Source organism: Erinaceus europaeus, chromosome 20 (genome assembly GCF_950295315.1).
Source record: "Erinaceus europaeus chromosome 20, mEriEur2.1, whole genome shotgun sequence".
NCBI lineage: Eukaryota > Metazoa > Chordata > Mammalia > Eulipotyphla > Erinaceidae > Erinaceus > Erinaceus europaeus.
Window position 1 is genome coordinate 15,205,232 of NC_080181.1, and position 20,734 is coordinate 15,225,965.

Sequence of the window (20,734 nt, forward strand, 5' to 3'; positions counted from 1 at the left end):
AATGAGAATGATTCTTGGTTGTATTGAGGTCAGGAGAATGCTTTGCCAGATGTACTGAGATGGCACAATTTTTGAAAGCCCTTAAAGGTCATTAAACCCTGAGATCTATTTGATTGAATATGGATCTGATGAGAAATTTATAATTTAGAAAAGGTGCAGAGATCCCTGAGCTAACTTTCAGTAAAAGCGAAGTGTAAGCTGTGGGACTTTTAGTCCACAGAGGGTATAAGGAATTCTGATTGTTTGGGAGCTGATTCCAGTCCAGGGCTTAATATTGCCCCAGGGAGGTGCTTTGGAATCGCTGAAGGTGGTTTCAACATTCACTTCCCAGCCCAGCATAAAGCCCGATTAAAAAGAGAATGTGTGGGCCAAACCCAAAGCAGCTTGGGACTTTTCAGACCAGCACCTCCTCCTTTGGCTGTTTCAGGGGCCAACCAGAGGCCAGAGCCCAGAGTCCAGTGAGAGTAACTAGAAAGTAGAGAGAGGATTTGAGACTGTGCGGACGTGCTAGTAAGTGTAGAGGGAGGGAGGGAGGAAGGAAGGCGTTGGGAGCTGAAGCCCCACCTTTCATTCCAGTAGAAGTCTGTTGGGGATGAGTCACTGGTGCTCAGATTCTGAAAGGTGAGGGGGTCTGACTCCTCTGCTCAAACGCTGAGCTCCTTCTTCCTGGAGTGGATTTGGCAGGGGTGTTGCAGTCCTTGATTTGCCCGGTCTGGTTTCTGGGGCCAGGGCTGGGTTTCCCTCATGTATGGCAAGAGTCGGACATGCGCTGTGCTTCTCCTTGGCATACAGCTCACAGGTAAGAACTGACGGACACCTCAGATTTTCCTTTTTTTTTTTTTTTTTTTTTTTTAGCCTACCCTTTTAAATCCAACTAATTCTTAAAGTTTTCTGAGTTCTGTCTGAGCCACAGCTGTGGTTCATTTTAGTTTGGAGCTTAGTGTAACTGAAGTTGGTGTGTTGTTTTGGGGAGAGTTTCTTTTGGACAAACAGGTTTAGGTGTGTCCCCAGCACAGAGAGAGCTTTCTAATCTCAGGTTACAAACCTTACAACCTCCTGCTGCAGGCAGGATTTGGGGGTTGGATTTCTCTGCGTGAATTTTGTCTGGGGCTCCCGGCAGCACTGGAGAAGCTAAGAATGTTGAGAGAGACCCACTGTGCTTTTCCAAGTGCCCCAACATGCATATTCTAAATGTAAATACCACTGCAAAAATGTCACATTACATTAAGGGGTTCAGGGAAGCAGGCAAACAAGTTGTATTGGGTTGAGAAATTCATTTTCTGTAGAATGTTAACAGTACAAAATCCACACAAGGACCACTCCTGGAAAATTTTCCTGCTAGGGATCATTATACTTACGTTAGTGAGCAAGCATTACAGAATTCATCTGGCTCTCCACATATATAGATATATTTCTTATATCCTTTCACCCCTTTCTAAAATATTTATTATTTATTTATTATTGGGTAGAGAAAGAGAGAAACTGAGAGGGGAGGGGAAGATAGAAAGAGACAGAGAAATACCTGCAGCTCTGCCTCACCGCTTGTGAAGCTTTCCTCTGCAGGTGGGGACTAGGAGTTTGAACCCAGGTCCTTGTGCACTGTAATGTGTGCACTTAACCACCTGGATCCTCATCCCTTTTAAGAAAATATTTTGTTTAGTTATTTTGGATAGAGATAAATTGAGAGAGAAAGGGGAGTTAAGAGAGCTGTAGCACTGTTTCACTGCTCATGAAGCTTGCCCCCTGCAGGTGGGGACCTGGGGCTTGACTGTAATGTGTCGGTCTACCTAGTGCTCTGCTGAGGAGTTCCTCTTTCATCCCCTTTTACTAGAGTCTCTTGGTACTATGGTATAATAAGCTAGGAGCCTGCCATTTAAAGGCATTGTTTAAGGGTATTATCTTAAAGTTTTAGACCATGAAGCTCTAATGTTCCAGGATGTTATTTCAAGTTTTATAAGGGGCAAGACTACCTACCACATTCTGGTGAATCATTTTTCTTTCTGTCTTTCTTTTTAAATTTTAATTGTTTTATTTATTTATTTTTAATTGGGGAATTAATGTTTTACATTCAACAGTAAGTACAATAGTTTGTACATGCATAACATTCCCCAGTTTCCCATATAACAATACAACCCCCACTAGGTCCTCTGAATCCTTCCTGGACCTGTATTCTCCCAACCCACCCACCCCTTTCTTTCTTTTTTAAAGTACTGCCAAACAACTTAGTCAGATGATAGTGTGACTGGACCACTTTTCACCCACTGACCCCTTACATTTTATAAGCCCTGAACATCAGCCTGAGAGCATGATTATTAATTTTTTATAAGAATTTTAAAAAATATTTATTTTTTATTCCCTTTTGTTGCCCTTGTTGTTTTATTGCTGTTGTTATTGATGTCCTTGGATAGGACAGAGAGAAATGGAAAGAGGAGGGGAAGACAGAGAGGGCGAGAGAAAGATAGACACCTTCAGAACTATGTCACCGCTCGTGAAGCGACTCCCCTGCAGGTGGGGAGCCGGTGGCTCAACTGGGATCCTTATGCTGGTCCTTGCGCTTTGTATTTATTTATTTTTTTAAGATATGACACTGCCATCTTCTTAGTTTCTGCTAGCACCTGAAATAAACTTCCTTTTTTGTACCAACACTTGTCTCTATTCTTAGCTGCATGCACAAAACTTTTCAATTCAATTACAATTGATACATATAATATTGTATGTCTAATTTTGATCAATCTAGTTCATGTTACCACTTATTTTTATTTAGTTAGTTCAGCTTTACTTCCTGATGTTGGTAATTTGTTAAACAGTTTAAAGTGGTGGCACCATGAGGCTAGGGTATCCTGAAGTGGAGAAAGTGAGCACACAAAGAATTCTTTCTGTGTGGTGTCATATATATATATTTACTTATTTTCCCTCTTATTGCCCTTATTGTAGTTATTACTGTTGTTACTGATGTCATCATTGTTGGATAGGACAGAGAGAAATGGAGAGAGGAGGGGAAGACAGAGAGGGGGAGAGAAAGACAGACACCTGCAGACCTGCTTCACCACTTGTGAAGTGACTCCCCTTAAGGTGGGGAGCCTGGGGCTCGAACCAGGATCCTTACGCTGGTCCTTGCAGTTTGCGCCACTTGTGTTTAACCCGCTGCACTACTGCCTGACTCCCCCCGCCCCTTGTGTTATCTTTAGATGTTATTGTATCAAGGTTTGCAGGTAGGAGTATATACTGCAGACGTTCGGTGAGAGCTGGGGCATCGCCATCACCAGCCATTCTCTTCCTTTCTCATTCATCTGGTAGTGTCAGCAGTCTAGACACACACACAGCTCCTATTAACCCCTCCGTTTCTGTGTCTCTGTTGAAGCTCTCTGGCCTGTAGCAGCTGTGGAAATTTACACCTCTCGTGTCCTGGAGGCTGTCAATGGCACAGACCTTCGGCTGAAATGCACCTTCTCCAGCTTTGCCCCTGTGGGTGAAGCGCTAACAGTGACCTGGAATTTTCGTCCACAAACTGGGGGACCTGAACAGTTTGTAAGTATACTGTTGTCATTATCTAGGGGGTCTCTGGACTAGAAATAAAGTAAGTCCATTTCTCCTTGTCCTTCCTTTTCTTAGCAACAAACACAGGGCCAAGAAGGAAAACAATTCTCTCTCTTTTCTTTATAAGCCTCTACATCATTTACTTTATGTATTTTTTAAAAATATTTTTTAATTTATTATCTTTATTCATTTGATAGACACAGCCAGAAATCAAGAGGGAAAGAGGAGGTAGAGAGGAGAGAGACAGAGAGACACCTGCAGCCCTGCTTCATCACTCGTGAAGCTTTCCCTCTGCAGGTGGGGACCAGGGGCTTGAACCCGGGTCCTTGCACACTGTAATGTGTGTGCTTAACCAGATGCACCACCACCTGGTCCCCTATTTATGTATTTTTATTGAGGTAAGGTTGGCTTAGTGGTCGGGGAGGTGGCACAGTGGGTAAAACATTGGACCCTCAAGTATGAGGTCATGAGTTCAGTTCCTGGCAGCACATGTACCAGAGTGATATCTGGTTCTTTCTTTCTCCTACTTATCTTATCTTATAAATAAATAAATAAATAAATAAATCTTTAAAAGATAAATAAACAGGCTGGCTTATATGACTATGTATGCTCTTGGGTACAATTTCACTCTTACTTTTTTCATCTCTTACTTTTACTTTTTTCATCTCTCTTTAAAATATGCATTATAACCCACCCATCACTCAGGGATCCACATCCCTTCTTTATAATCCATTAGATGTTTCCAACTATTCATTCACTCCCTACTCCTTTTATTTTATTATTGTTATTATTGTCATTCTTTTATCAGAGCATTGCTTAGTTATGCCTATTGGTGGTGCAAGGGGTTGAATCTGGGATCCCTTGCATGTAAGTTCTATGTACTACAGCTGTCCTCCAGCCCCACTTTTGGTAGCCTCAGTTCTGCCTCAGCATCTCAGGATTTGTTTAATTTTGTCTATTCCCTTGCTTTGCGAAACAGTTCTTGGGATGGATACTGACAGGAGAGGCTAATAAAGGAGGGAGAAACAAAAGGTTCTCGCAAAAGAGCTGCCAGTTGGGCAATGGAGTGAGACTTGCTGGCTCCCACTACCACATTCCCTTGCCCAGGTACCAAATGAGATCTTTATCTTACTTGTCTAGGTATTTTACTTCCATGTGGACCCTTATAAGCCCATGGGTGGTCGTTTCAAAGACCGGGTATCCTGGGATGGGAACCCTGAGCGATATGATGTCTCCATCATTCTCTGGAAGTTGCAGTTTGACGACAATGGGACCTACACCTGCCAAGTGAAGAACCCACCTGATGTGGATGGACTGATAGGGGAGACCCAGCTCACTGTTGTGCGAACAGGTAGGTAATGTGTGTGGGCAGGAGATGGTTTTGGGAAGTGTGATGGCTTGTAAGAAGGAGGGGGGAATCTCCTATGATTGATAGCAAATGACAAAGAGGGGGACAAAAAGAGCAGAGCATGTAATTTCAGAGAACAAAGGCAAGTTTATCATAAGGAACCTGAGAAGATGACTGCCAGGAAAATGCAGGATGGTGCTTGCCTCTTACAAACTGAGATGTTTATGGACCAAGGAATAGTTCTGTGTACAGGAAAGACATGGGAGGAAACAGTTTGTCAGAAAGACATGGGCAGGGGGTTGGGCAGTGGCACAATGGATAAAGCGCATATGGTGCAAAGAGCAAGGACCAGCGTAAGGAAACGGTTCGAGCCCCCGGCTCCCCACCTGCAGGGCAATCGCTTCATAGGTGGTGAAGAGGTCTGCAGGTGTCTATCTTTCTCTCCCCCTGTCTTTCCCTCCTCTCTCCATTTCTCTTTGTCCTATCCAACAACGAACAACATCAACAATGGCAATGATGATGACCACAGCGAGGCTACAACAAGGGCAACAAAAGGGGGATAAAACGGCCTCCAGGAGCGGTGGGTTCATGGTGCAGGCACCGAGCCCAGCAATAACCTTGGAGGGAAAAAAAAAAAGAAAGAAAGACATGGGCAGATGAAGTTCATGGGGAACACATGAGGATGAAGCTGTGTTTTAAAAACAGACATTGGGAGTCCAGCGGTAGCAAAGCGGGTTAAGCGCAGGTGGCGCAAAGCACAAGGATCCCGGTTCGAGCCCCCGGCTCCCCACCTGCAGGGGAGTCGCTCCACAGGCGGTGAAGCAGGTCTGCAGGTGTCTGTCTTTCTCTCCCCCTCTCTGTCTTCCCCTCCCTCCTCTCTCCATTTCTCTCTGTCCTATCCAACAACGACATCAACAACTACAACAACAAGGGCAACAAAAGGGAATAAATAAATAAATATTTTTAAAAAACAACAAACAGACATATCCAGGGGGTGAGGCAGTAGTGCATCAGGTTAAGCACACATGGTGCAAAGTGCAACGACCAGCTTAAGGATCCCGGTTTGAGCCCCCAGGTCCCTACCTGCAGGGGGGTCGCTTCACAAGTGGTGAAGCAGGTCTGCAGGTGTCTGTCTTTCTCTCCCCCTCTGTCTTACCCTCCTCTATTTCTCTCTGTCCTGTCCAACAAAAAGGACAGCAATAACAATAATAATAACAATGATAAACAACAAGGGCAACAAAAGGAAAAAATGGCCTCCAGGAGCAGTGGATTCACAGTGCCGGCATGGAGCCCCAACAATAACTCTGGATGCAAAAAAATAAAATAAAATAAAAACAAAGAAACAAACAAACGAAAACCAGACACATACTGGGTGATTCAGAAATGGCTCTCTCAGTGATAACTGAAACAGTAGACAGGACTAGCTCTTTGGATGTGGCAACCACGGAGGAGGCAGAGAAGGCTCGGACTATAAAGAAAAGTTTTTTTAAACAAAAAGAATTTTGTTTTGCCTCCAGGGTTATTGTTTTCCCTCCCATTTTTGTTGTCTTGGTTGCTCTTATTATTATTGTTATTGATGTCATTGTTGTTGGATAGTACAGAGAGAAATGGAGAGAGGAGGGGAAGACAGAGGGGGAGAGAAAGATAGACACCTGCAGACCTGATTCACTGCTTGTGAAGCGACCCTTCTGCAGGTGGGGAGCCAGAAGCTTGAACCAGGATTCTTACACTGGTCTTTGTGCTTAACCTGCTGCACTAACTTCTGACCCCGAAGAGAAAGTTTTTTGTCTGGCTGTGGAGGGAAGCAGAAAGTAAAGCAAAAGGACCTAGAGAATCTATTACAAAAATAGCATTCAGATCATAAAGAGATGGGAAGAAACTCTCTGATAGAAAGCTAACAATTGGTCTCTTCATTCACTCATTTATTCACAAGATACTCAATAAGTGTCAGGTACTGCCCGAAGTAATTGATTTACTTTCTATCTTATTTAGTCCCTCACAACCACTCTTAGAGGCAGATTGACAGGTAATGTCTGTTGGATACTGTCCATATGTCATCCTTTTATATGACATCCTTTATATTTAATATTTAAAAAAAAGTATTATCTTTACTGGGTAGAGACAGCCAGAAATTGAGAAGGAAGGGGGAAATAAAGAAGGAGATAGACAGTATGCAGTAAATTATTGATTTATTTGCCTGTCTTCCTATGAATTCCTTGAAGGTAATGACTTTTTTGTTGTTGTTGTTTGTTTTGTGTTTCCATCACAGTGCCTGGAACACTGTAGAGAATAAACTTATGAATGATGAATGACTGACTGCATGAAGGAGAGAGATAGTTGGCTGAGGGATTTGACTAGGTCAGCAATAACCTTAACTCACTAGGTAGTTCAACCAGCCTAGTGATTTTCAAAAAGTTCGCATGCAGCAGAATTACCTGGAGGACATGTTAAAACAGATTGCTGGGCCCCACCTGCAATTCAGTGGATCTGGGGTGGGGCCTGATTATTTGCATTTCAAGTTCTTAAGTACTGTTCATTTTTCTCCTTAGCTTGAAAACCACTGAAGTAGTCTGTATGGCTGGTTTTCTTAGTGCTATTTAAGAGTTTATGGGCAGAGGGTAGATAGCATAATGATTATGAAAACAGACTCTCATGCCTGAGGCTCCGAAGTCCCAGGTTCAATCTCCTGCACCACCATAAACCAGAACTGAACAGTGCTCTGGTAAAAAAAAAAAAAAAAAAAGTTTACAAGGTACTGTGCTAGAAAAAAGGAAGATCCCACTTAATGATACAAATACTTCCTATTATCTCTTTATATTTCATCATAGTCCTCCTCTTCTTAGAAATTCTAATTTGATCTTTTCCTTCCAGCACGCTTCTCTGAGGTCCATTTCCTGGCTCTAATAATTGGCTCGGCTAGTGCACTGATGATCATAATAGTCATTGCGGTGGTCCTCTTCCAGCATTTCCAGAAAAAACGCTGGGCTGAAAGAGCTCATAAAGTGGTGGAGATAAAATCGTAAGGCTGGGCAGTTCTGGGAAAGTCTTGTAACGCCTTTTTATGCTCACTTTCGATATTTTACCAGTGGGGCTAAAATGATTATTGAACATGTGTTCTTCCATTTGAATAAGTCTTATATATAAATAATCCAGATTCATTGGGCCAATGAATTAGGATGTGAATAACTTTACAGAAGGCTTTTCAATTTTACGTTAAGATTCAATAGTAGGGGACCAGGCGGTGGCGCACCTGGTTAAGTACTCATATTATGGTGCACAAGGACCCAGGTTCAAGCCCCTGGTCCCCACCTGTAGGGGGGAAAGCTTCACAAGTGGTGAAGCAGGGCTGCAGGTGTCTCTCTGTCTCTTTCCCTCTCTATCTCCCCCTCCTCTCTCGATTTTTGGTTGTCTCTATCCAATAAAAAAAAAAATTGAATAGTAGGTGTAGGGGCTGGCGGTCCGTGAACGGACATAGTAAGAAGCACAAGGACCCACGCAAGGATCCTGGTTTGAGCCCTTGGATCTTCATCTGTGTGTATGTGGGGGGAAACTGGGGATTGCTTCACAAGCAGTGAAGCAGGTCTTCAGGTGTCTACCTTTCTCCCTCTCTATCTTCCCCTCCACTCTCAATTTCTCTCTGTCCTATCCAATAAAATGGAAAAAATGGTCACCAGGAGCAGTGGATTCATAGTGTTGGCAACGAGCCCAGCGATAACCTGGGAAGCAAATAATAAAATTAAATAAAAATTAAAAAAAAAAGTGGTCCGGGAGATGGCGAAGTGATAAAGGTTTGGACTCACAAGCATGAGGTCCTCAGTTCGATCCCCGGCAGCATATATGCCAGAGTGATGTCTGGTTCTTTCTCTCTCCTCCTATCTTTCTCATAAGTAAATAAAATCTTAAATTTTTTTTTTTAAAGATTCATTGGTAGAGTGATCCGGGAGGTGGCATAGTGGCTAAGGCACTAGACGCTCAAACATGAGGTCCTGAGTTCAATCCCCAGCAGCACATGTACCAGATTAATGTCTGGTTCTTTCTGTCCTCCTATCTTTCTAATAAATAATCTTAAAAAAATAGATTCAGGGAGTTGGGCGGTAGCGCAGTGGGTTAAGTGCACGTGGTGCAAAGCGCAAGGACCGGCATAAAGATCCCGGTTCAAGCCCCCAGCTCTCCACCTGCAGGGGAGTCGCTTCACAAGCAGTGAAGCAGGTCTGCAGGTGTCTATCTTTCTCTCCCCCTCTGTCTTCCCCTCCTCTCTCCATTTCTCTCTATCCTATCCAACAACGACGACATCAATAACAACAATAATAACTACAACAATAGAACAATAAGGGCAACAAAAGGGAATAAATAAATAAATATAAAAAATTTAAAAAAATAGATTCAATGGTAGACTTTCCTGACTGTGTAGGACTTTATATCACAAGAATATGCTATGTCAAACTTTTCTAGAATGTTCCTTAATGAAGAATATCCCTTTTTTAAAAAATGTATTTTTATTTATTTCATTATTGGATAGAGAAAGAGAGAAATTGAGAGGAGAGGGGGTGATAGCAAGGGAGAAAGACAGAGAGACACCTGAAACCCTGCTTCTCCACTCAGGAAGCTTTCCCCCTGCAGGTGGGGTCCAGGGTCTTGAACCTGGGTCCTTGCACACTATAATGTGTACATTTAACCGGGTGTGCCACCAGGTTATATATATAGAGAGAGACAGCCAGAAATCAAGGAGGGTGGCAGGGAGAGAAACTGAGAGACACCTGCAACACTGCTTCACTTGCAAAGCTTTCCCCATAAGGTGGGGTCCAGGGGCTTGAACCCAGGTCCTTGAGCACTGTGATATGTGCACTCAATCAGGTGCACCACTACTCAGCCCCTGCCTCAATATATTTTTCAGATCAAATCTACATGTTAAATATGGACACATGGTGTGATGATGTGTAACTACCATGTTTCACCATCCTCCAAATAAACTGATACTGTTGTGTGGTCTGGGAGGTGGCACAGTGGATAGGGCTTTGGTCTCTTAAGCATGAGGTCCTAAGTTCAGTCCCCAGCAGCACATGTACCAGAGTGATGTCTAGTTCTTTCTCTCTCCTATCATTTCTCATGAATAAATAAATAAAAAAAATCTAAAAAAAAAAAGAAACTGATACTGTTTAGCTATTACTTCCAAATTTCCCCTCTATCTGCTTCTGACCATCATTTTTTTTTTTTTTTAGATTTACTTATTTGTTTTTTTTTTTTTTTTTTTTTATTAACAAAACCATAGGGTAGGAGGGGTACAACTCCACACAATTCCCACCGCCCAATCTCCATATCCCACCCCCTCCCCCGATAGCTTTCCCATTCTCTATCCCTCTGGGAGATTTACTTATTTGTTAATGCGAGGGAGAGAGAACCAGAGAATCACTCACTCAGGCAAATGTGATGCCAGGGGTTAGACTGGAAACCGCATGCTTGAGAGTCCAAGATTTTATCTACTGCACCAGTTCCCAGGTCCCAGCAATCTTTTTGTTTTTATAGATGTAGCTATTCTAACATTTCACACAAATTTCACATAATGTAACTTTTAACATCTGGCTTTTTTTTTTTGACTCAGTATAATGCTTTCAATCTTCATCCATATTATAGCATGTAGTCATTCCTTTTAGTAGTGGCATACTATACTTTTTAAAATATTTATTTATTCCCTTTTGTTGCCCTTGTTGTTTTATTGTTGTAGTTTTTATTGTTGTTGTTACTGATGTTGTTGTTGGATAGGACAGAGAGAAATGGAGAGAGGAGGCGAAGACAGAGGGGAGGAGAGAAAGACAGACACCTATAGACCTGCTTCACCGCCTGTGAAGCGACTCCCCTGCAGGTGGGGAGCCGGGGGCTTGAACTGGAATCCTTCCGCTGGTCCTTGCGCTTTGCGCCACATGCGCTTAACCCAAGGCGCCACTGCCCGACTCCCGGGCATACTATTTTTTCTTCACTCAATTGATGAACTTTTAAGTTTCTGATTTTCCCCCCCTACCTGACTTACTGCTGGGGTTCAGTGCCTACATGACAAATCTGCCACTCCCCTGGCCTGGTCCTTCCTTCTTTTCTTGCTCTTATTTTTCTTTCCTTCTTTGCCTTGTCTTTCTTTTTTAATAGAGACAGAGAAATTGAGAGGGAGGGGTGAGAAAGAACAGCTGTAGCACTACTTCACCTATCATGAAACTTGCTGCATACAGGTGGGGGCCAAGACCCTGAACCTGGGTCACTGTGCACTGTAATGTGTGTGCTCCATCAGATGAGCCACCATTTGGTCCCTATTTTTTGCTCATTTTTAAGACTATTCTGACCCGGCCTACTATAAATATTCACCTATAAGCTTCTGTGTGAATATATGTCTTCAGTTCTCCTGGGGTTACCTAGAATTCTGTGAAACTACTAGAACATACAGGAACTCTATGTTTGAACTTCCCCCAAAACAACAGCACCATTTTATAACTCTACCAATAATGTATGAGGGTTCCAGTTTATGCGATTTAGAAAAAAAATTATTATTTTTTTTATTGGGCAGGACAGACAGAAAGTGAAGGAGGAGGAGAGATAGAGAGGGAGAGAGGCAGAGAGACACCTGCAGTCCTGCTTCACCACTCGTGAAGCATCTCCCTTGCAGGTGGGGACGGGGGCTTGAACCTGGGACCCTTGTGCATGGTGACATATGCACTCTACCAGGTGTGCCACCACCTAGCCCCTATTCAACCTTTTAGAAAGAAATTTACCTATTTATTATGAGAGAGAGGAGAGTGGTCCAGGAGGTGGCACAGTGATAAAGCTTTGGATTCTCAAGCATGAGGTCCCCAGTTCAATCCCCGGCAGCACACATGCCAGAGTGATATCTGGTTCTTTCTCTCTCCTATCTTTCTCATACAAAAAAAAAAAAAAAAAGAAAAAGAATGAGAGAGAGGGACCAGAGCATCATTTTGGCATATGCAATGCCAGGAATTGAACTCAGGACCTCTTATCTGAAAGTCCAATGCTCCGTCAACTGCAAAAGGCTGCTGATTTATTCATATTCATATTCTAAACAACACTGTTTTCGGTCCTTTTGATTATAGTTGTATACTGGGCGTGAAGTGGTGTATTACTGAGGTTAGAAAGGAGGGGGAAACGGGGAGAGAAAGATAGACACCTGCAGACCTGCGTCACCGCTTGTGAAGTGACCCCCCTGCAGGTGGGGAGCCGGGGGCTGTAACTCAGATCCTTATGCTAGTCCTTAACCTGCTGTGCTACCACCCGACTCAAATTTGCATTTTTTAACAGCTAATGATGTTCAGCATCTTTTTATGAATTTACTGGCTACTGTTCATATATTTAGAGATAGATAAGTCTATTCAAACATTTAGTCCATTTTAAAAATGGGCTTTTAAAAATTTGTTGAATTATAAGAGTTATCTATTACTAAGCAGTATTCATATTGTTTACGTGGATAAATGACTTACAAATTTCCCCCCATTTTATGGGTTGGCTTTTCACTTTATTGATAGTGTGCTTTGAAGCACATACATTTTTGTTTTTGATGTAGTTCAACTTTGTTGCCTCGTTGCCTGTGTTACAGGTGGATGTCTAAGAAACCACTGCTTAGTCCACTGTCATGACAATTTATGCCTGTGCTTTCTGCTAAGAATTTTATAGGTGTAGTTCTTACTTTCAGTCTCAATTTTTGTACAAAGATAAAACAAGTAGGGACCCAAATTCATTCTTTTGTAGTTGCAGCTTTTCAATGGTCCTAGCACCATTTGTTTCTTTTCCTTAAGAAATATTTATTGAAGTAAATAGAACTTATTTTTTATATTTATTTCATTTATTCCCTTTTGTTGCCCTTGTTTTATTGTTTTAGTGATTATTGTTGTTGATGTCATCGTTGTTGGATAGGAACGATAGGACAGAGAGAAATGAAGAGAGGAGGGGAAGAGAGAGAGGGGGAGAGAAAGACAGACACCTGAAGACCTGCTTCACCGCCTGTGAAAGGACTCCTCTACAGGTGGGGAGCCGGGATCCTTATGCTGGTCCATTAACGCTTTGCGCCACGTGCACTTAGCCCGCAGCGCTACCACCTGACTCCCACAAATAGAACTGATTTTAGGAAGCCTTATAAACCCAACTCTGGGGTTCTGACTAGGATAAAAAGATAAGCAATAAATATTACTTCTAGGACAACACAAACCTTTTATTTTTCTTTTAATAATGAGAATTAGAAGTAGGATACTAGGGCAGGGGAAGATAGCCTAATGGTTCTGCAGAGTCTCTCGTGTCTGAGGCCAAAGTCTCAGGTTCAATCCCTTGCACCACCATAAGCCAGAGCTGAGTAGTGCTCTGGTTAAAAAAAAAAAAAGGGAGTCGGGCGGTAGCGTAGTGGGTTAAGCGCACGAGCCACCCAGCTACCCACCTACAGGGGCATCGCTTCACAGGCAGTGAAGCCAGTCTGTAGGTGTCTTATCTTTCTCTCCCTCTGTCTATCTTCCCCTCCTCTCTCCATTTCTCTCTGTCTTATCCAACAGCGACAACAATAATAACTACAACAATAAAACAACTAGGGCAACAAAAGGGAATAAATAAATTTAAAAAAGTGGAATACTAGTGGTAAATGAAAGTATCTCATCTCTGAACTTGTCAAATTATATTTCTTTTTACAAATATTCTGAGATGTGTTTCGGTTTAGATATCCAGGGTCATGTGGAGGTATGAATAGTTGTAGTTAGTAGTTTGGGTACGTAGTGGGTTAGCCCCATGACACTTGGATATATTCTCAGTCTTATATAATTCATCCTAAAATATGAGGGGAGGAATACCTGAAGCTTTGTAGAATTTATTCCCTTTGTCTCTTATTTACCTGACTCTAGTTTTTATTTTTGGTTACAGAAAAGAAGAGGAAAAGCTCAACCAAGAAAAAAGGATTTCTATCTATTTAGAGGACACAGACTAACATTCTTTAATGGTAAGGTCCATCAACATAGATTGATTTTCATTATTATCTTGCCTGTCCCTACTGTGGATATCTCAGATTACATTAAAAGAGCATTAGGTGTATCTTTTATGAAATTAAAATAACTTGATCAGGGATACAAAAGTCTCCTATTAGTATAATGAATGGCTTCCCCATTGAGTGTATTTTGTGCAAAAGATTAGGAAGCTAGACCCTATTACTACAAAACGAAAGAACACTAAGATTAGTTGAGACTCTAAAGTTATGTTTATCACTACTAAGGATAATAACTTAACTTTTTAATTTTTTTGCCTCCAGTTGCTGGGCCTTAGTGCAGCACTTCTAGCGGCCTTTCTTCCTCTCTCTCTTTTTTCCATTTGATAATTAAGAGGAGAGGGATGATAGAGAGGAAGAGAAAGATAGGCACCCGCAGACCTGCTTCACCACTTGTGAAGCATCCTCTCTGCAGGTGGGGAGCCGGAGGTTCAAACTCAGGTCCTTGCACGTGTCCTTCTGCATAGTTCTATGCATGCTTAACTGGGTGGATGTGCCACTGCCCAGCTCCCATAAATTAACTTTAAATATAATATATCTGTATTTTTCTTTATTTCCTCTCAGGACTTCACTGTTTTTGTTTGTTTTCTGTTTTTGATTATATAAATAAGTAATATTGTTTTAAAATGTATATATATGGAATATCTAGGGTTAAAAGATCAGCAATTTGCTTTACAACATTCATCCCCAAAGTACGTAGTTAAGAAGGCAAAAATGCTTTAAAATTAGGTGATGAATTCTATATTTTATTTTCTCACTTTTTCTGTATGTTTGGTTTTATTTATAATGAAAAGGTAGGAGGAGCGAGAGAGAAGGAATGTATGTGTGTGAGTGAATTACAGACCAAGTATCTGTGCAATGTAGAGCCTGTGAATTAAGAGTACTGATTTTGAAAACTATTTTCAAACTATTAAATGTATTAAATTTTTTTAAAAAGATCTATATTTGAAAAGATGTTTTATTTTATTTTAATGAGAAAGAGATACAGAAAGATCAGAGCACTGTTCAGCTCTGGCTTATAGTGGGCCTGGAGACTGAACTTGAGACCTCAGAGTCCCAGGCATCCCGGGAGTACCCATTTATTGGGGAAACTGACGATCCTTCCAAGCCGACTGAATCCACATGGATCCCAGTCACTTTCAAAGCCAGCAACAAGCAGACATCAGGCTCAACCTGACGCTGTTGACTGGCTATGGAAGAAGGGCAAACGCTAGAAGAAGAAAGTCCCAGGCATGAAAGAAAGTCTTTTGCATAACTGTTATGCTATCTCCCCAGCCCTTAAAAAAAGAACTATTTTTAAATAGGGATGTAATCAGGTCCAGGGGTAGATAGCATAATGATTATGCAAAGAGACTCTCATGCCTAAGGCTCCAAAGTCCGAGGTTCAATCCCCTGCACCACAATAAACCAGAGCTGAGCAGTGCTCTGGTTAAAAAAGAGAGAGAGAGATAATCAGGAAATGCAAACTTCTTTTATAAATTAGGAAGAGAACACACACTTTTTTTTTTTTTTTTTTACCTCCAGGGTTATTGCTGGGGCTGGATGCCTGCACTAGGAATCCACTGCTCCTGGCAGCCATTTTTTTCCATTTTGTTGCCATTATTGTCGTTATTGTTATTGTTGCCATTAATGTTGTTGTTGTTGGATAGGTCAGAGAGAAGTGGAGAGAGGAGGGGAGACAAAGATAAACACCTAAAGACCTGCTTCACCGCCTGTGAAGTGACACCCCCCCCCACACACACACACCCCGCTGATGGGGAGTCAAGGGCTTGAACGGGGATCCTTACACCGGTCCTTGTGCTTCGAGCCATGTTCGCCTAACCCATTGTGCTGCCGCCTGACCCCCGAGAACAAACACTTTTAAGAATATTTTTCAGGGGAGTCGGGCTGTAGCGCAGCGGTTTAAGCGCACGTGGCGCAAAGCACAAAGGACCGGCGTAAGGATCCCTGTTCGAGCCCTGGCTCCCCACCTGCAGGGGAGTCCCTTCACAGGCGGTGAAGCAGGTCTGCAGGTGCATATTTTTCTCTCCCCCTGTCTTCCCTTCCTCTCTCCATTTCCTTCTGTCCTATCTAACGATGACATCAATAATAATAACAACAACAACAACAACAAAACAAGGGCAACAAAAGGGAAAGTAAATAAATATTATTTAAAAAAATTATTTTCCATCACTTTTTTTTTCCCACCAGATCACTACTCAACTCTGGCTTTTGGTAGTGTTGGGGATTGAACTCAGGACCTCAGAGATTCAGGCATTAAAGTCTTTTATATAGCCATTATGCTGCTCCCCAGCTCTAGCTGACCCTTAGTTGGCTTTGCTAAAACTATAATATAGTGGTTATGGGAGAAGAGGGTGGTCACAAGAACTTTGGTGACAGGTAGAGTTATTCAGATACATGAGTAAATATGAAACTATACCCCTGAAATCTTAATGATTTTATTTTATTTAAAGTTTTATTCATTTATTTTACTTTTAATGAGAGATACAGAGAGAGACAGAAACAAAGGCCAGAGAACTGCTTAACTTTGGCTTATGGTGGTGCTGGCGATTAAATTTGGGACTGTGGAACCTCAGGCATGAGAATCTTTTGTATTACCACTATGCTATCTCCCCAGCTCTTAATGGTTTTATAAGCAATGTTAATAATAATAAAAATCTTTTAAAATAAAAAAAGAATGATCATTATGCTGTCTCCCCAGACCCTTTTCTTCATAAACTGAGAACAGATCTAGTAACATATATTCATAATGCCAGGTATTTTCGAATGTATTATCCGTTTAATCTCTTGTATTTCAGGAAGCTGAAGAGTTCCAAGAACCTTACAATGAAGAGTTCCAAGAACCTTACAATAAGTTGAAGTTAATGGGAGCTTTCCTTTAGCTTTTCCAGTTGTTACCTGCCTTCCAGCCAGCTCTACGATACATGGCCATCTACATAAGCAACATCCTCTGGAACCAGCCAAGGGCCCTTCTTGAGCAGAGAACACTAGACTCAGATAACAGCCTATCACCAAAGCTTTATTCAATTTTAGAGTGCAAATATTTCTGAGATGTTCACTAGTTTCTGTATGCAAGAAACTACATTTTTTGCCCTTAAACACTCCTCGTGGATTGTGACTTGTGTACACGTACGTCTATTGGCACCAAATGGGATAAAGACCAACTTGTTTAACCTGTTATTTCTTTAGAGCAACACTCTTGCTACTACAGTTAATGTGTTCACTTTATACTTTCAATTAAAAGGCAAGCTAATTCTCCTAGCTGCTTTTAACTGATCAACAGAACATTCTGAAATCAAATGATTAAACAAACAGCAGTTTGATTTTATGACTCTCCTTAAGCACAAAACATATCTTATTTGTTGAACTTCTTCCAATATCCTAGATAATAGTTTTTTTTTTTTTTTTGTCAATCCAAAGTTTACAATAGCATAAGTCTAAATCAGAGCCACTAGAAAAAGCTACATCAGTGCTAGTAGGTTCACAAGTGACATCATCTCAGGACAGATTGCTTGTTGCTTTTTTTTTTCTTTTTTCATTGTAAAATGATCAATGATGGAGAGCCCTCATGAACAATGAGTAATTGCTTAGGTGATTGCGGTCTTACCCCAACTCAGTGATCTATAACAATAGCAACAGCTCTAGTCTATGCCCTGAAGTTATTATACTTGTAGACTGGAATTATTAACCAGTTATAAAGAAGAACTCTGAAATAGTAATTATTAGGAACTTAAAAAATTTAGGACTGGTGAGAAAAATCAACCCTAAATGATTTAGTTTTGTAAAGTGCTATACAAATCTCTGAGAACTGGAAGAGGTTATTTAAATGGACTATTTTATTATTAGTTTTTCACTTTCAGGTACTTGTTTATTTCAGGGGAGGGAAGATTTGCCATGGGGGCAGAGAAAAATCAAAACTAACAGAATGAACCCAACTTTATTCTTGTTTCCCTTAAACCAATAGTAGGTGGAACAAACTTTGGAACTTGGCAGTGGAAATAAGAGTGCTTTCTGTTTAGTTTCTCAGTCTCTTTTCTAACTTAACTTACAGTATCATTTATTTGAAGAATAGAAAACAAAAACAATTGGATTATCCTCCCACACCTCCAATCTTTACAGCTTAGTACTTCAGTTTTCATTGACTGGGATGAAGATGATATTTTAATAAACCAGAATTTTTAGACAGATTATCTGAATGTAAAGACCTTAAACTTTTCTAAATTCCCAATACTTTGAATAACAGTGCAATTTGTATATGAACCTTGATTCTGAAATTCACTCTGTACTAGTCTAATTTTGCCTTTCATATGGCTTAAAAAAGTAAAATTCCAAAACACAATTTGAGAATTAATTAACAGTTGAAGTCTATCTTACCTTTAGTTCAGTTTTAATTCTTTTCATAATTCAACTTTTAAAAATGTAGTAACTGGAAATTTCTTCAAACAATGGCCTGGATGATGTTCCCTAAATATAATGAAGAAGTATTAAAAACTCATGGGAAATCTTTCCAGCAAAACTTGCAGCTTGTGTCTTGACTAAAGATTCCTGGGTTAATATGCTCTGTTCAATATTTCTTCCTAAAGAGAATTTTTGTATTGTAATTTATTTTTATTGTGCTTGAACACTATACTATGTAAATAAACTTGAGTAATAAAGAACTGTCAGGTATATAACTTGATCATATATAAAGTAAATATTTACACAGCAGAAAACAGATGGGTATATATTTTATCTTCACTGACAAATTTTAGTAGAGTTAGCCTAGAAGTCAATAACTATAGGATTGAATTCTACTAGTTTAGATAAACCTATATAGATTTCCACAGAATTTCACATTGAATCAGATACCTGGGGATTTGGCCCAACAAACTCCTTAGTTTGGGGGCTCTTGCAAAGGAACAGTTTCATTTATTCCACTCAGTACTCTTACATGACCTTTATTTTATTTTTTTAAATTTATTATTATTTATTGGATAGAGACAGCCAGAAATTGAGAGGGAAGGGTTGATAGAGAAAAGGGAAAGAAAGACACCTGCAGCCCTGCACTTGTGTAGCTTTCCCCCTGCAGGTGAGGACCGGGGCTTGAACCTGATATATAACTTCTTTTTTTAAAGATTTTACTTATTTATGAGAAGGATAGGAAGAGAGAGAAAGAACCAGACATCACTCTGGCACACGTGCTGCCGGGGATCCAACTCGGGATCTCATGCTTGAGAGTCCAAAATTTCACCACTGCGCCACCTCCCGGACCATGGCCTATAACTTTCTATCAGGTGCACCACTACCCAGCCCCCTTTAGTTTATTTTTGAAGCTTTTATTTATTAGCACAAAACAGGGAGAGAGTAAGAGAGAGAGAATCATATTTTTCTGGCACAAGGGATGCTGAGGAATGGACTTGGGACCACATAGTGCTCTTCCTTTTTTTTATTTGTGATTTTTATTTTTTATTTGTGATTATTTTTATTTGTGATTAATAGTGGGTTACAAGATTGTAAGATTAAAGTGTATAGTTCCACACCACACCCACCACAAAGTTCTGTGTCTGCAGGTTCCCACCTCCAAAAAATAACCACCAAAGTTTTTACAAAGACTTAGAAAGTTTGCTTGCCTTTTTTTTTTCCCCTATAAGTTCATGTGCATCAGTTTTCACATATGAGTGAATCATCCAGTAGTTAGTTGTCTTTCATCTCTACTTATTTTGCTAAGCATAGTTACCTCCAGTTCCATCCATTGTCCCAAAGGACACAAAATACATCTTTTTTGATTGCAGAGTTGTGTTCCATGGAAGTCATTTGCTTAAAAAGTCTTTATTTATAGGGGCAAACTGCAGCGCTGTTCCTGCATATGTGAAGCAGGGGATCAAATCCAAGCTCCAGTCCTCACCCTAATGCAAGTCTTGTGTTTTATTGCTGAGCCACCTCCCTGGCCACTGGATGACTCTTATTAGAGAAAAACACCAGCTTTCAGATTTTTTTTTTTTCTTTTTAATTATTTTTTAAAAACATTTACTTATTTCCTTTAGTTGCCCTTGTTGTTTTATTGTTGTGGTTGCTGTAGGGTAGGACAGAGAGAAATGAAGAGAGGAAGGGAAGACAGATAGGGGGAGAGAAAGATGAGACACCTGCAGACCTGTTTCATCACTTGTGAAGTGATGCCCCTGCAGGTGGGGAGCTGGGGTTTTGAACTGGGATCCTTATGCTGGTCCTTGGGCTTTGCACCACGTGCAGGTAACCTGCTGCGCTACTGCCGGGCTCCCCACACTGTTGCTGTCACTGAGGCTTCACTATTCCGGAGGGGGCAGGGGCGGAGAGACAGAAGGCTTGTGACACAGATTTCAATACCGAAGCTTCTAATAGGGTGGGTTGGGCTCAACCTAGACTGCATGGATGGCAAAGCAGGTGCACTATACAGGTAAGCTATTTTGTTAGTCTTAATATGTATATATTCTTTTTGATCTTTTAGGTTCCTCTGAACTCTAAATTCATAGAACTGTATTTTGGGAGGTTTTTTTTCTTTTTTGTCATTGATGTTAGATAGGACAGAGAAATGGAGAGAAGAGGGGAAGGGGGGGAGAAAGACAGACACCTGCAGACCTGCTTCATTGCTTGGGAAGCGACTCCCCTGTAGGTGGGGAGCCGAGGTCTCAAACAGGGATCCTTACGCCGGACCTTGTGCTTTGCACCACGGGCGCTTATCCCGCTGCGCCACCGCCCGGCCCCCTTGGCAGTGTTCTTCTAGCATTTGCCCTTCTTCCGTAGCCAGTCAACAGCGTCAGGTTGAGCCTGATGTAAAGTTTCGAGACCTCCTTTGAATCTGGAGAGGTGGCAGTCGTTGA

At 41.2% G+C, this 20,734-nt stretch overlaps 1 protein-coding gene across 1 annotated transcript; it reads left to right on the plus strand.

Annotated features, from left to right (window-relative positions):
* The first annotated feature begins 563 nt into the window (after positions 1–563).
* MPZL2 (myelin protein zero like 2) lies at positions 564–18,571 on the plus strand. Its single transcript, XM_007523618.3, has 6 exons — positions 564–799; positions 3,362–3,528; positions 4,678–4,888; positions 7,757–7,904; positions 13,781–13,856; positions 16,697–18,571. The coding sequence occupies exons 1-5, from the start codon at positions 745–747 to the stop codon at positions 13,842–13,844; spliced, it is 645 nt and encodes a 214-aa protein (XP_007523680.1). The 5' UTR covers positions 564–744; the 3' UTR covers positions 13,845–13,856; positions 16,697–18,571.
* The last annotated feature ends 2,163 nt before the right edge of the window (positions 18,572–20,734 follow it).

Excerpts from the sequence above, each read along its gene's own strand:
- MPZL2 (XM_007523618.3), top strand. The coding sequence starts at position 745 with ATGTATGGCAAGAGTCGGACATGCGCTGTGCTTCTCCTTGGCATACAG. Across the intron at positions 800-3,361 it reads CCTTGGCATACAGCTCACAG|CTCTCTGGCCTGTAGCAGCT; the intron begins GTAAGAACTGAC and ends TCTCTGTTGAAG. Across the intron at positions 7,905-13,780 it reads AAAGTGGTGGAGATAAAATC|AAAAGAAGAGGAAAAGCTCA; the intron begins GTAAGGCTGGGC and ends TTTTGGTTACAG.